Consider the following 16,274-nt stretch of genomic DNA (forward strand, 5'->3'; position numbering starts at 1 on the left):
AAACCTATACTATTGGGTCTCAGTTTTACAGTTGAATTGTAGGAAAAGCTCTCTTGGGTTGAAAAATAAAAAAAGTTTAAGCAAAGAAGTTAAAGAACTGTTTTTTGAGGACACCAAGTGACATCACTTTCACATGTCTCCATTAAGTCCCATTGTAATGTTGCCTCATCTTTCATCAGAACACCAGCCGCACACCTTTAGATGAACTGCCAAAGGAGCCACTTTATTGTCCCGAAAATACACAAAAAGCACACTATCCGCTCATCAGGTATCTGAGATGCTCTGAATTTTGCTACGGTTTTCCGGCAATAGTTAAAAATGTAAGAGGTTTATTTCTCCTTCAGACCAATGGAGAGGCTCTCCTTTCACTGATCACTGCTCATCTCCATGGAAACCTTTGATTTCTGGGTGTGTGCTCTGCTGTGTGCATGTATGTGACAATAAAGAGGGTTTCATCCTCCAATTCTATCTATCTACACACACACACACACACACACACACACACACACACACACACACACACACACACACACACACACACACACACACACACACACACACACACACACACACACACACACACACACACACAATTGATTCATTTAATGACATGTTGTATATCTAATAGTGTTGTTGTCTTGCATGCAGACTACAGGCTGAACCCGGTTCTGAGGAAAGCATGCAAACTCGACATCCCACACACACACACACACACACACACACACACACACACACACACACACACACACACACACACACACACACACACACACACACACACACACACACACACACAGAGTTCAGCATACAACCAGGAAGGAGGGTGATATACAGGGAATATACAGATGAAATTCGGCAGTGTTTCTTTTCCAGAGGGGTGAAGGAGTTCATGTATGTGGGTCTAAATCTGTGTTGCGTGCGACAACAGATCATAGAAGACGCCCAGAGGAGGAGACCATGATAACTTATCAGACGACTTTCATAAGAGGGTGATAAAATCTGTTCCACTTTCTCACAAGCACATACCTGCATTCAGACCTCTTGAACGACACCCAGTTTGCAGTGAGTTTCCTCTCGATATATTTATTCACTTATGTTAGCTCAACTCTCTCATTTGTTGTTTGGACACTTTCAACACATTTAAACCAGGTTGAATTGTGATGGGGTTTTCATTTTTAGAAGTGCAACAATAAGTCTCTAACTATTGTTATAATCGATTCATATTTAAGGGATTTTTCTTTCAACAGATGTCAGAAAATGCTGTTTTCAGACTCTCAGATTTGGAGTTTTCCTGCGTTTGCTGTTTTATATCATATTAAAGTTGAAAGCTTGTGGGTTTTGGACAAAGCAAGACATTAAAGTTCGAGAGCTTTGGATGGACGTTACTGTTTTCAATGACTGTTAATATAGAAAAGAATCCTGTTATATTGATGATAATGAAAATAATTGCTATTTGCGTTATGCATATGTGTGTTGTCTCTTTGACGTCATTTTCCACTGAAATTCTGTTCGGTGTTGTTGGTTCAAATTTGTGAACCAGTTGTCTTTCCATCGCCCAGAACAACACCGATCACAACAACAGCGGCGGACTGCGGCAGGTCGATGCTCATGTTGCTTTTGATCTTAGAAAGTCAAACAGTTTTTGGTTCAAAATGAGAACCAAAGTGCTGCTCCGGTTAAAAATGGGGGTTGTTACACCTCCATGGTAGGGTGACTTCAGCTTATTACATAATGAAGGGTTCTGGGAAGTTAAGTGCAGGGCTCAGTTGCGATGGTTGAAGTCCCAGCATGCCCTTATTGTCAGGGTTAAAGTCAATCTGTTTGTTCCTCGCAGATCATGGAGCTCATCAAACCCCTCCAGAGCATCTACTTCATGTTTGACAAGATGAAGGACAATAATCAGGCCTGTCCCCACGTTCTGCAGAGACTCAAAGCCCTGGAGAAACTGGCACTTTTCATCCTGCAGAAGGAGTCAGAACAAATCTCAGAGGACGTGAAGGAAGCGCTGGGGAAGCTCAACAAGGTTCTGCTGTCAGCTGATGAGCTCATCCGGAAATTCACCGAAGCCTTGGAGTTAACCCGGATGGTAAAATCCAGCGACTACAAATCAGAGTTCGACAGCCTGAACAAAAGCCTCACTGATTCCTTCGTGACCCTCTCGGCGGCCCTGCATGCCCAGCAGAGGAAGACGCTGGACAAGCAGGAGACCCGGCTTGCTGAGCAGGAGAGCATGCTCAATGAGCAGAAGGTCATGTTGAAATGGCAGAAGAAGAAGCTGGCCGAGACTGGGAGGAAGCTCGCAGAGCAGGATAGGAAGCTGGCGGAGCAGGATAGGAAAATGGCAGAGCAAGATAGGAAGCTGGCTGAGCAGGAGAGGAAGCTGGGCAAGCAGGAGGACATGTTGCAAAGAGTGGAGACAAAGTTAGCGTGTGAAAGCAGAGGAAGCTGCTGTATTCTGTAATGGAGGAGCGTCAGAATGAGGTGTGCTGCCAAGCAGGTTAACAGCAGTTCTTTGGAGAGCTTGTGCAGTTTATCAGAATAAACCAATGAAGGGCTGTGCAGGTTTAAAAGCATTGTACACACATGTAGAGAGGAATGTGCAACGTTCTTGAATGCAGCTATCCTGTTTAGAAGTAGACTCTTCCTGAGTTTAGATTGAAGACAAACAACCTCCCGTTTCAGACCTGAAAATAATTAAATATCAATTCCATTATTTGACCTTTCTGCTTCTCTGTTTTCTAGTTTGCAGATGTTGTCCTCCTTCTCACTGGCACTTACTGAGTGTAACATCGAGAGGCGTAAAGCGTTACGTTGTGACTGAATATATTTACCTGCCGTGCCACTTTCCCACAAAGTGACATGATCTGTAACCTGTACTGAATTGTATTTTCAAGACCATACGTATGTTTCCTTTACCATATCACTCCTGCTCCTTTCATTACAAGGACACCAAAGAGTGTTAGGGTCGCATGTGCTTGCAGTAAGAACCTGTGTTTTCTTTCTACAGCTACAAACTCAAGACTTTTTAATGGATATCTCACATTACATTTGATGCATATCAACTGATCAACTGTTGAATCAACCCTGAATAAGAAATGCAATGCCGGAAGTGTGTGTGAATGACAGGATTCAGATGAGTTTTGATTACTTGTTTCATTGGGGATGAGTCTTATCTACTTAGTTGTGGTTAAAAAAAAAGGCAGGATGTTGAAGAAAACACGACACAGGACAGAAGTGGACTTTCAAAATAAAACCGGAAATACAAACTATTTTTCAGGTGTTCACATGTCATTCACAGACTGCTTTATCACACAGTGTACTCCTAATTCATGGCCGTTGACAGTATTTTCTTATTCATGGAGTGATACAAAGAGAAGGTTCAGGCTCCTTCTGTGCAATAAAGGAGAGCAACGTCTGAGCTGCAGTCATGCAGGTCAGACTCAGGTCTCAGGATCAGCTCTGATTATGACCTCATCATCACGTCCTGGTTAATAATTCATTTAAGGAAGGGTTACGGTCTGTTTCACTTCCTTATATTTGCACCACATCGACGTCCATTTAACAGTAAGTGATCAGTTCTTTTATTTTGTTGTTGACTCTGAAGTCTGTAAACTGGTTTTCTGTTGAACACAGCAAAGTCAGTGCTGGACTTCAAGTCAATGTGGACTGCACTGTTAGTTCAAGTGTGGGGCATCACATATTAGTGGTGAGCCGTGCCTTTTATAACCTAGGCCCTCGGACCCCCCTTCCCTCGTCGAAAAAAACCAAACTGCAGCCGTGCAGACAGGTTTGCTAAAACCGGCACAGATAATTAAAAATATCTGAATTATTTGTGGGATACGTTTACAGGCTGAATGAATGAAAGTCGGCACGGCGGCCCACTCTGAAAATAACTTTGAGCTACCCTGGTCAAAGTGTCTCTGTGACGTCATCTCTTCACCTGCACTAGTGACTGCCTTTGATTTTCAAGCATTGCAGCAATGTCTGGGAAAATGTTGCACGCACAATTGCGCCAGATTTGCCATAAGAGCGCAATATGAGGCCCTGCAGCACTGCAGGTGTTCTGCGTATAGGGAGGGGTTAACTACTGTAGCTACATTTCCACCTAGTTTGACAACGGGCGGAACTTGTCATAAAATCTTCGAAGATATGGTTGATCAATTTGACTGTCATTTGACATCACACTGGACCAATTCCAAACCACCCCCCACATCCTACCACAACACACTACCCCTGTATTTGTGCGTTCGTGCGGAGGGTCCTCCACATTTAGTGCCGTTCCAAACCAACGAGTCTGGAGGGGGTGTGGGTTATCAGGCTCTCCAACAGCGAGTCTGCATCACACCTGACTTCACCTATGTATGTGGTTTGGAATTGGGCCTCTCCTCAGAGATTTAAGTGAAACATGTGTAATCTAAGTTATATGATTAACCTCACTTCCATGTTAGAAGTTAAACACATGTTTATTAAACTTAGTCTTGTCCACATTTTGGAAATTGTTTTTGTGTTCATTGAGATATTATTTAAAATGTTACTTTTCAAAGGGGGTGTACTCATTTACGCTGAGCACATAGGTGCAGGGAGCAGTCAGGGAATCTGCTGTGATGATGGTAGATTGATGAATAAAAATAACGATAGGTCCTGATAATGTCAGATTTATAAAAGTCAATTTTGTTGCAAAGCTAACTACCTCTGTCTCTCCAGCTCATCATGGAGCTTGTGAAGGTCATTAAGGTCATGGGCATTGTGAAAATCATTATCGTGTTCCTTTTGGATTTAAGAAGGAAAGTGAAAAACTATTATAAGCCACTAGAACAAATTTCTGAAAACTCGACGCCCTGGAGAGGCTGGTGCAATCAGTTGAACAGATGAATCCAGGTAAGCACGGTGTCCATGTCCTGGAGGCTTTGACGAATCTACAACAAGTCCTGGAAGAAGCCGAGAGGAGGATCAAGAAGTTTAAGAACTCCAACTTTATGATGAAGCTTCTGAGATCAATCTTCAACCAAACAGAGTTCCACGATCTGAATGATCGTCTCAGTGATGCCTTTGAGCGACTCTCTGCAGATCTGCATGTGCTACAGATCAAAAGACTGGAGAAACAGAGAAAATGTGTTATTCTTTAGGAGAACAGCATGAGGTGCTTCTAACAGTTCGATCACCACAAAGCTCTGTAATTGTATCTTTCCATTAAAGGGTATGAATCTGGAAAACCCAGCTCTTAGGTGCATTGACTGCCTACGATCTACTATCTGAGAGACAAACATGGGATCCAACAAACCATTAATCACAAGCAAATCAGACTCTGTTGTGTTTTGATTCTATCTTTGTTGTGGACACTGATTCAGCTTAGTTTATAGACAGAAAGCACCATGTCATGTTTCACATTCATATTTGATATCCATGATATTAAAGGAGCCACTTTACGGATCAACACCCTGTGTTGGTGTTCATGTACCACAATCACAGGAATGCCTTGCTCTTGTTTGCACATTATTTCCACATTTCAAACCCAGGAAACATTCATGCAAATGTGGAACATTTAAAACAATATGCATTGATTTAGTTTGATCATTTCCTGCTTTTTATTTGCCAGATATTGTGGTTTAATTAATGCTATAATATGCTTCATTATTCATGCAGTACGCGCAGATTACATATTGATACCATTGTTTATGGAGTGTGATGGACTTTGTGATTATTGGATATGTGTTTCCTCAATGAAAATCAGCAGTGTGTGCACGTTGATTTCAAAACAGGACACGTTTTACTGTCTTTTTTACAAGATATTGAGCTTCTGATTGAGATGATGTTGTGATACTTAAAACCGTATGGCACCAAAACAAGTGGTGAAAGAGACCTAAAGACGCTGGTGTTTAATGCAGAGCATCATTGATGTCCATAATCAATGATACCAGCTGTGTTGTTTAGTCTAAAGACCACAAGATGGAGCAATGAGACTCAAGAATATGAAGCGCTTCTCATCAGCTTTTCAAAACACAGAGAAGAGAAGAAGACAATCATCTGTTACACATCATGAAAATCAGGAGGGAGTCACAACATGAATGCGTTCATACAGGTATCACAGGATGGAGAGAGCCTTTGTGTTCTGAAGCGTGTTTGAGAAGAAGTCTCACTTTATGTTCATATGAGAATTTAAAGAGCTTGAAATCTTGAAATTCATTCCAGATTGTTCTCTTACTGTGCCACAGGAGTGCTCCACAGAGGAATAATGAACTGATAATAATGTGAATGAACTTTATTGAATACAAACAGAATGAACACATGGACACATTTACTGCACGGAGAAACGTGTCGTTCATTATCTGTATTATATCAGCAGAATTCACATACAGTATGAGGTTGGATGAAAGCAGTAATATTGAGTTTAAATAAAACATGTTAGGGTCACCTTCATATTATTGAGTTCAACTAACCTAATACTGTTTGTGAACTCTGCTACATTAATACATTTAATGAAAGTCAAAGTTTCAGTTTGTTCAGTTCAAACAGAACCAGAAACGCTCTGCAGGTTTTTCTGCTGGAGGAAAAGCATCACTAATCTGGAGACTGACAGAAATGAAGGACACTTGTGATCAGGGGTCTCAGTGTTGCATTAATCATTTGGTGATAAATCCTGTTACTTATCCCTCAATGATTATTGATCCTTTGCTGCTTTCACTTTGGAGCATTTGTAACAACTTAATATCCCCTTTCTCCGAAAGGGGATAGATGTCTTATCTTATCTAATAGGAGCTTGTTGAGAACAATGTCTGTTTTGAGGGGCTTGATGAACATTAACCATGGAAAAGCATTTTATTGTCTCTTATCAATTCTGATAAATGCTCAAGCATCTCTCATTCACAGACAGATCTTATTGGACTTCTATCTGGAGCACCATCGCATCTGCATCCACAGTAAGTAATCATTTCATGTTGTCAATATTATTGGATATGCTCATGTTATTTTCTTCCTCTGAGAAATATAGAATATTAATTACGATGATCATGAAAAAAGAATTAAACCAAAAGAGCAGAAATATGATAAATTCCAGATTGTTCTCTTACTGTGCCACAGGAGTGCTTCAGAGGAATAATGAACTGATAATAATGTGAATGAACTTTATTGAATACAAACAGAATGAACACATGGACACATTTACTGCACGGAGAAACGTGTCGTTCATTATCTGTATTATATCAGCAGAATTCACATACAGTATGAGGTTGGATGAAAGCAGTAATATTGAGTTTAAATAAAACATGTTAGGGTCACCTTCATATTATTGAGTTCAACTAACCTAATACTGTATGTGAACTCTGCTGAATGAATACATTTAATGAAAGTCAAAGTTTCAGTTTGTTCAGTTCAAACAGAACCAGAAACGCTCTGCAGGTTTTTCTGCTGGAGGAAAAGCATCACTAATCTGGAGACTGACAGAAATGAAGGACACTTGTGATCAGGGGTCTCAGTGTTTCAGGCAGGGCTCCTGGAGTACGTTGCATATTAAACTGGGCTATTAAATGCACTGCCTGTAAAAACAACGATTTTAACAAAGGACACTAAGATAGTTCAATGATAAAGCATAGCCGTGGCTAACTGCTGCTGAATATTGATACCAAAGCACTGCTTACAGCTTATCTGAAACATCCAATTGTTTTCCTGCAGACCGTTTGTGCTTTCACCCACCGCTACTGTGTTACATATCCCGCAATCACTTCTGATCCTTTGCTGCTTTCACTTTTGAGATCTGTCACAACTGGAGATCCCTTTTAGTGTTGATGAAGTTCTTATCTCATACAAGAGGACGAAGTTTATTTTGGGCTGGCTGCACGCACAACTGACCGTAAAAGTCTTATTGTCTCTAACAGACGCTGAAGGACAGATGTTCAAGCATCTCTTATTCTCTGACAGATCTGCAAAGACACGCCTGAGGAGTGAAGGATCGGCTGACCTGTTCAGAGGAAAAACATCCTTATTTGACTTCAGTCCAGAAGACCATCACATCTGCATCCACAGTAAGTCCTCCTTTCACGTTATTTCTATCTCATTTCTGTCATGTTTTCAGTGTTATTGGATACGCTCATGTCGAGGGCCCCAAACAGAAACACGAAGGTCTGGGCCCCTCATAACAGCTATGTCGCCTCATAAGTTATAAGTTAGCGACATCATTTAAAGGTAGGGACATTGTGCTTGATACTTGGAAATACTTTCATTAAGCAAACCACCTCCATCCCAGCTCCCCGTTTATTAATGTTGTTACAGCGGTGCTGGCAGCTCATCCCTTAAAACAGGAGCCTTGGATTGCTTATAATAAGGGGAAATAGGAAGGGTCAGTATTTCCTTATCTCAGGACCAGTTTGTATTATGACTCCATGAAGTTGAGACCCGATTAATAATCAGTTTAAGGAAGGGTTACGGTCTGTTTCACTTCCTTAAATTCGCACGATCACATGGGCGTCCATTCAGCAGTGAGGGATCAGTTCCTGTTGTTGTGTTGTTGTCGACTCTTCTCATGGTACTTCCTTCATTCTAAATAATCTGCTATATAAGATCTAGAAAGCGTCTACATTGAGGTTTTAGCTGTCAGTTTGTTATTCTTTTCTAAACCACACACTGTTATCTACTCAACAGTGAGCCACAATTATCCTTGTTGTTATTGATTTGTTTATTTGTATACTGCTGGACTTTTTTGAAACAGAACCAGAAACGCTCTGCAGGTTATTCTGCTGGAGGAAAAGCATCACTAATCTGGAGACTGACAGAAATGAAGGACACTTGTGATCAGGGGTCTCAGTGTTGCATTAATCATTTGGTGATAAATCCTGTTACTTATCCCTCAATGATTATTGATCCTTTGCTGCTTTCACTTTGGAGCATTTGTAACAACTTAATATCCCCTTTCTCCGAAAGGGGATAGATGTCTTATCTTATCTAATAGGAGCTTGTTGAGAACAATGTCTGTTTTGAGGGGCTTGATGAACATTAACCATGGAAAAGCATTTTATTGTCTCTTATCAATTCTGATAAATGCTCAAGCATCTCTCATTCACAGACAGATCTTATTGGACTTCTATCTGGAGCACCATCGCATCTGCATCCACAGTAAGTAATCATTTCATGTTGTTAATATTATTGGATATGCTCATGTTATTTTCTTCCTCTGAGAAATATAGAATATTAATTACGATGATCATGAAAAAAGAATTAAACCAAAAGAGCAGAAATATGATAAATTCCAGATTGTTCTCTTACTGTGCCACAGGAGTGCTTCACAGAGGAATAATGAACTGATAATAATGTGAATGAACTTTATTGAATACAAACAGAATGAACACATGGACACATTTACTGCACGGAGAAACGTGTCGTTCATTATCTGTATTATATCAGCAGAATTCACATACAGTATGAGGTTGGATGAAAGCAGTAATATTGAGTTTAAATAAAACATGTTAGGGTCACCTTCATATTATTGAGTTCAACTAACCTAATACTGTATGTGAACTCTGCTGAATGAATACATTTAATGAAAGTCAAAGTTTCAGTTTGTTCAGTTCAAACAGAACCAGAAACGCTCTGCAGGTTTTTCTGCTGGAGGAAAAGCATCACTAATCTGGAGACTGACAGAAATGAAGGACACTTGTGATCAGGGGTCTCAGTGTTTCAGGCAGGGCTCCTGGAGTACGTTGCATATTAAACTGGGCTATTAAATGCACTGCCTGTAAAAACAACGATTTTAACAAAGGACACTAAGATAGTTCAATGATAAAGCATAGCCGTGGCTAACTGCTGCTGAATATTGACACCAAAGCACTGCTTACAGCTTATCTGAAACATCCAATTGTTTTCCTGCAGACCGTTTGTGCTTTCACCCACCGCTACTGTGTTACATATCCCGCAATCACTTCTGATCCTTTGCTGCTTTCACTTTTGAGATCTGTCACAACTGGAGATCCCTTTTAGTGTTGATGAAGTTCTTATCTCATACAAGAGGACGAAGTTTATTTTGGGCTGGCTGCACGCACAACTGACCGTAAAAGTCTTATTGTCTCTAACAGACGCTGAAGGAAAAGCTTCTCTCGGTCACAGATCAATCTGCAGAGACACGACTGAGCAGTGACGGATCAGCTGATCTGTTTTAGAGGAAAAACTTCAAGCACACAATCACATCTTGCATCCACTTTACAGTAAGTAATAATTACCTTTGATATTACCTTATTTATTTGATGTTTTGATGCTATTGAGTATGACTAAGTTCTGCAAGAAACCCTGAAAAATGGATGTAATTATGGGTCATGCAGTGTTTCGCATCCCAGCTGGACTCGTCTCGATTATACTCCAAGAATGATAGTCCTTATTAATGTCAGATTAATGTTCGTCCATTGCAAGCTAACTACCTCCCTTTCTCTCCAGCTCATCATGGTGGTCACGGAGTTCCTGCAGTTCACGTGCCGCGTGACTCCCCTATTGGATAAAATATTAATAATTAACGAACTAATGGATGTAATAAAAAACAATAGTAAGCAATTCAAAAGAATGTCTATGAGACTCGACATGCTGCAGAAGCTCGTGGCTTCAATTAAAATAATATATTAATTAAAGACTCTGAGGATGTCGAAGACGCTTGGAGAAAACTCGTAGAAGTTCTGACCGAAACCGAGGAGAAGTTGGAGGGGTTCAAAAACTCAAACTGTTTGCTGAAGTTTCTGAGATCAAGCTACTACGAAGCGGAGGTCATCGATCTGAACCAGAGTCTCAGTGATGCCTACGAGAGGCTCTCTGGAACTCTGCATGTACAACACAACGACATACAGGAGGAGCTGAAAAGGGTGCAGGAGGAGCAAAAAAGGGAGCAGGAGGAGCAGAAAAGGGAGCAGGGGGAGCAGAAAAAGGGAGCAGGAGGAGCAGAAAAGGGAGCTGGAGGAGGAGAAGCAGAAAAGGGAGCTGGACAGGAAGCAGGAGGAGGAGAAGCAGAAAAGGGATCTGGACAGGAAGCAGGAGGAGCTGAAAAGGGAGCAGGAGGAGCTGAAAAGGGAGCAGGAGGAGGAGAAGCAGAAAAGGGAGCTGGACAGGAAGCAGGAGGAGCTGAAAAGACAGCAGGAGGAGGAGAAGCAGAAAAGGAAGCTGGACAGGAAGCAGGAGGAGGAGAAGCAGAAAAGGGAGCTGGACAGGAAGCAGGAGGAGCTGAAAAGGGAGCTGGACATGAAGCAGGAGGAGCTGAAAAGGGAGCAGGAGGAGGAGAAGCAGAAAAGGAAGCTGGACAGGAAGCAGGAGGAGCTGAAGATGAGCTGGACAGGAAGCAAGAGGAGCAGAAAAGGGAGAAAGAGGAGCAGAAAGGGGAACAGGAGGAGGAAAAGCAGAAAAGGGAGCTGGACAAGAAGCAGGAGGAGCTGAAAAGGGAGCTGGACAGGAAGCAGGAGGAGCTGAAAAGGGAGCTGGACAGGAAGCAGGAGAAGCAGAAAAGGGAGCTGGACAGGAAGCAGGAGGAGCTGAAAAGGGAGCAGGAGGAGGAGAAACAGAAAAGGGAGCTGGACAGGAAGCAGGAGGAGCAGAAAAGGGAGCTGGGCGAAAGACTTGAAGAAAAAAACTGCATTATACTTTAAACTGCGGCATGTTGTCCAAGCCGCGTGTCAGGAGCAGCTGAGGAGCGCAGCAGAGTGCTTCATCAGGAAAAGCTCTTCAATGTTACCATAGAGTTAAAGGCAAGAATGAGCAAACACACTTTGGGCTTGTGCACATTAGGGTTTAATGATGGCCTAGCAATGTACAATCTGCGGTATGAGACAACTTGTTTCCAACGAATCAAATCAGACTGGTTTCAAGTTTTATTTTAGTTGTAGTACGATTCATCTTAATTGGTAGACAGAATCAGAAACCTCCATGTCATGTTTCAGCTAATGATCCATATTCAAATGAGTCACCTCATCGATCATATAACTGTATGGCACCAAAACATGCTGTGAAAGTACTCAATAATACCAGCTGTGTTTTTAGATGGTGCAATGAGACTCAAGAAATATGAAGCCCTCTGATCTGTGTCCTCATCAAAATACAGATTTGCTGCACAGAGGAATCTCTAAAACAGGATAGAAGAGTCTAAAACTAATATTGTTACAACTCATTAAAATCAGGAAGAATTCAAATAATGTGTTAAATTCAGTTTTTCTAGAAAGGAAGTGACTTTGTGTTTCAGTAGAACAAATTAAACTATGGAAACCAAACCTTGTTTTTGTACGAGACTGTGAACAGGTTTATTTCTGCTGTCGAGTTGATCATTTCAACATGGGGGTCTACAGAGAATGACTTGCTTTTGAACCAGGAGGCAATTTAAGGAAGTTCCGGGTGTTTTGTCTTCGTTCCAGAAGTTGGTGCTTTGAGTCAGAAGTCCGGGCTAATTGATGTTTACATCTGTGCCAATCGTATAATAAAACGACGGATGCGACTGCAAGAGACGACTTTGGGATGCTAACTTCCATCATCCCTGCATCACTCTTATTTGTTTATTTTACAGAATATTGGTTTTTGTTTTTAATGATTGGGTCCATTGCGCTCAGGGCTGGATTGGAGACAATGGTGGTGGGTAAAAAGGACATGGGGCTAACGTTTAGTCATGGGGGCCATGGTGTTGTAGACAGGTTTTTCTGCGGCCCATTCCTCTGTGTCCTCACGTCTGACACTAAATGTTTCTCTTGCTTTAGGGAAAAAACAGCTTTGAAGACAAGCTTGTTACAACTGATGTATTGGCTGCTAAGACAATCATTGGGTCCATGGTGCTGGTGGCAGGATTGGAGGAAATGGTGGTGGAAAAAGGGACGGAGTATATGGGGAGCATAGTGTAAATAACAGAGGGTGTGGGGCTACACATTGCCATGGGGGGCATGCGGCTGTAATGCATATGGGGTTCAGGGTTACATGCTGCCATAGGGGGCATGGGGCTGTAAGGAATTGGGGATGGTGGACTCGGCTGAGGCGTGTTGCTGGGCTGAGGAATAGGGGTTGTGGGTCCAGTATTTCCAGAAACAGGAAATCGGGCTCTACTCAGCGTGTCCCCATGCTCAATGAGTCCCGACAGAACCTTGAAGTTATCAGAGAGCCTTTTGTCCAAATACAAGAACTGGCCCTCTTGGCTGCTGGACTTCAGGAATCTCATTACAGCTTTAGTTCGGCCGATTTTCTCCATCAGCGTCTTGGCAGATGTGAGGTTGGAGCAGATTTCCCTCAGAGCGTTGTGCACAGCAGGGGATAGTTGTCCCACTCCTCCGTGTTTGATGATGAGAATGAGTCCCTCCAGTGCCTTCACTCTCTGGGCGATTTGTTGGCAGCGCTCCTTGTGGGCACTGACATTCGCAGCCCTCCTGCAGATTGTTGAACAAAGGTTCAAGGAGAAATCCACTACGCCCAGGAACGGATCTAGTGCAGCCATGTTACGCTGTAGAAACAGAGAGGCAGGCAGCTAGCTTTGATTTAATCACATGGTGCCACAGTTAAGTGAACTAACCAAACTGTGAACGAGCAAACTGAACTGGAGCTGTTTCCATTCACATTTTTATCTCTTGTACTTTCCAGTGATCTAATCTCTGTAAATTCCCCAAATTGTTTTACTCTGAGTTCTCGGAAGGAACAGCAGCAACTATTTACCTTAATATAATTTAACTTTATGTTGACAGAAAGAGGCGTTTACCTGTCCAGCCTAAACCTGTTGGCACTACAAATGGTAAGATATGCCTGTAACACATTTAAGAGGTTATCTTCCAAAGGGGAAGCATTTACTGACTTAAATTACAGAGTGAATTTGGGATTTAGAAGAAGTTTTCTAACTTAGCTTCAGAAGTTTTTTAAGTTATTATGCTCAAACATCTGGAACAAACTCCCTGCAGGTCCGCTGCTACTCTTACTGCTTTTAAATCCAGGCTGAAAACATTTGTTTTTGTCGCTGCTTTTTATTGAACTGTTCTTATCTCACATTGCACTGAGACTTTTGTTCATGTGTTTATTCCTGTTGAGTTACTTTTATTATCTTTGCTCTTAAATGACTGTTTTTAAATGCCTTTTTGTATTGTGTTTCTGCTGCACTATTACTTAATGCTCTTAATGTCTTTCATTTTTGTAAAGCACTTTGAATTGCCTTGTGTTGAAAGGTGCTATCTAAATAAACTTGCCTTGCTTTTTATCCCGCGTCATTCATTTAGCACAGCAAACAGATCTTTAAATGTACAACTAACAGAATGACACACTTCATAAGCAGTAACCTTTACATGTTCCTTCATCATTTGAGGCAACTCCTCGGTCAAAAGAAAGCTTTTTAAAATCAACGCTGAAAGAGTAAATCAAACAGCCAAACACTGATGTGTGTTTGATCAGTGTAAACAACACTTTCTCTGTAATGTGAGATCTCATAAAGGAAGGTCCTTTTAAAAACATTACTCACCTTGTCGACAAGCGGCCAGTCGGGAAGATCAGGGGAGAGTCGAGGTGAAAATAAAAAGTGAGTTTGTTTTTTAGCCCACGGAGTTTATCAGCAACATTCTTGGCCTCCCTTGTTCTGTTAACCTGCCTATCCTGTTCAAGGCTTTAGATCACTGATCATGTTTGCAAGCAACGTAACATCACGCCATGTTTGATGATGCATTTCTTTAGTTGATAGTCCACGTTTAGTCATGTCCAGAGCTCACTTGTTAAGTTACAGTCAGTACACTGTCCCCAGAGTTGGGTGTAGCGCGTTACAAAAGTACCGGAGTTACAGTAATGTATTACTTTTTGCTGTAACGCAGTAATATACGGTGAGAAGTTCAGTCATCCGGGAGGGACTCGGAGTAGAACCGCTGCTCCTTCGTGTTGAAAGGAGCCAGTTGAGGTGGTTCAGGCACCTAGTGAGGATGCCACCTGGGCGCCTCCCTTGGGAGGTGTTCCAGGCACGTCCAGCTGGGAAGAGGCCGAGGGGTAGACCTAGGACCAGGTGGAGGGGTTATATCTCTTCGCTGGCCTGGGAGCGCCTTGGAATCCCCCAGTCAGAGCTGGTTGATGTGGCCAGGGAAAGGAAAGTTTGGGGCTCTCTGCTGGAGCTGTTACCTCCGCGACCCTGACGGAAAAGCGGGAGAAGATGGATGGCAGTAATATAACGCATTACTTCTGAAATGTGGGTAATATAATACCCGTTACATTTCTCAGTAACGCAGTTACAACACATTTTAACCCGAAATGATGTGGTGTTTAGTTTCTAAGAATTCACAAACATCGTGAGACATTCCGACACCAGAGGAACAATTGTGCAGGTAGAATAGTAACTCAGTAAGCCTGTTTCCTATTGGTTCAGAGGGCTGCAGGAACAGATTCACAATGCAGAGCTGCAGACTCACGATGCAGAGCTGCAGGGTCTCAATGCAGAGCTGCAGGAACAAATTCACAATGCTGAGCTGCAGGAACAGATTCACGATGCAGAGCTGCAGGCTCACGGTGCAGAGCTGCAGGAACAGACTCACAATGCAGAGCTGCAGGCTCACGGGTGCAGAGCTGCAGGAACAGACTCACAATGCAGAGCTGCAGGCTCACGGTGCAGAGCTGCAGGAACAGACTCACAATGCAGAGCTGCAGGCTCGGAGAAAAGAAAAGAGAAAGACAGGAGTGCGCGCAGGCCGAAGCATCAGAAGGTCACTTTCTGTCGGGCTGCATGTCTCTTGAACCCTGAGAAGTTGGAGACTCGTGGCAGAGTGTTGGAGATCTGCAGCCTCTGTCCTCTGTGGAATCGCCATCTTTCAGAAAGCTTGTCAGCCAAATCCCCGTTAACACACCAATGACCAGGTGAGCTAACGCTGCATAGAGACTGGTTCATATCCAGCAGGTCACAGGGCCGTGCAGAGGCTCCACTAACATGTTACTAATGACACACAGAGACGTCACGGTACCGGTATCACATATTATCCAGCCCACTGAAACGGAGCAGGAGTTTAACCTCTAGCTCTTTCCTAATGTTCAGCATGTACTGCCAGAGAGAGAGCTTTAATTAATGAGCTGCAGTAAACTGCATGTTAGCATTTAAAGCCAAACTTTAGAGGTTATTCTGGTGAGAGTAACTCAGAGTAACTCAAAGTAACGCATCACAGTTCAGAGACAGTGATGATGTAATGTACCTGATTACTTTAAGAAGACAGGAATAAGTAACATGTACTGGATTACATGCTGGAAGTAACTTGCCCAACACTGGTCATGTCTCATTGTTCACACACACACACACACACACACACACACACACACACACACACACACACACACAC

General features: G+C 42.4%; 1 protein-coding gene and 1 long non-coding RNA gene across 2 annotated transcripts; one reads left to right on the forward strand and one right to left on the reverse strand.

Annotated features, from left to right (window-relative positions):
• The first annotated feature begins 1,031 nt into the window (after nt 1–1,031).
• On the forward strand, nt 1,032–3,269 carry LOC134883508 (flagellar attachment zone protein 1-like). Its single transcript, XM_063911897.1, has 2 exons — nt 1,032–1,062; nt 1,835–3,269. The coding sequence occupies exon 2, from the start codon at nt 1,838–1,840 to the stop codon at nt 2,459–2,461; it is 624 nt and encodes a 207-aa protein (XP_063767967.1). The 5' UTR covers nt 1,032–1,062; nt 1,835–1,837; the 3' UTR covers nt 2,462–3,269.
• Nucleotides 3,270–11,725: 8,456 nt separating this feature from the next.
• LOC134874298 (uncharacterized) lies at nt 11,726–16,020 on the reverse strand. Its single transcript, XR_010167050.1, has 2 exons — nt 14,432–16,020; nt 11,726–13,432 (listed from the first exon to the last, which is right to left on the reverse strand). It is a non-coding gene; the product is annotated as an uncharacterized LOC134874298 (long non-coding RNA).
• Nucleotides 16,021–16,274: the final 254 nt, after the last annotated feature.

The sequence above is a fragment of the Eleginops maclovinus genome, chromosome 2 (genome assembly GCF_036324505.1).
Source record: "Eleginops maclovinus isolate JMC-PN-2008 ecotype Puerto Natales chromosome 2, JC_Emac_rtc_rv5, whole genome shotgun sequence".
In the NCBI taxonomy this organism is placed as follows: Eukaryota; Metazoa; Chordata; class Actinopteri; order Perciformes; family Eleginopidae; genus Eleginops; species Eleginops maclovinus.

Coding starts and splice junctions, on each gene's coding strand:
- LOC134883508 (XM_063911897.1), top strand. CDS start 1,838: ATGGAGCTCATCAAACCCCTCCAGAGCATCTACTTCATGTTTGACAAG.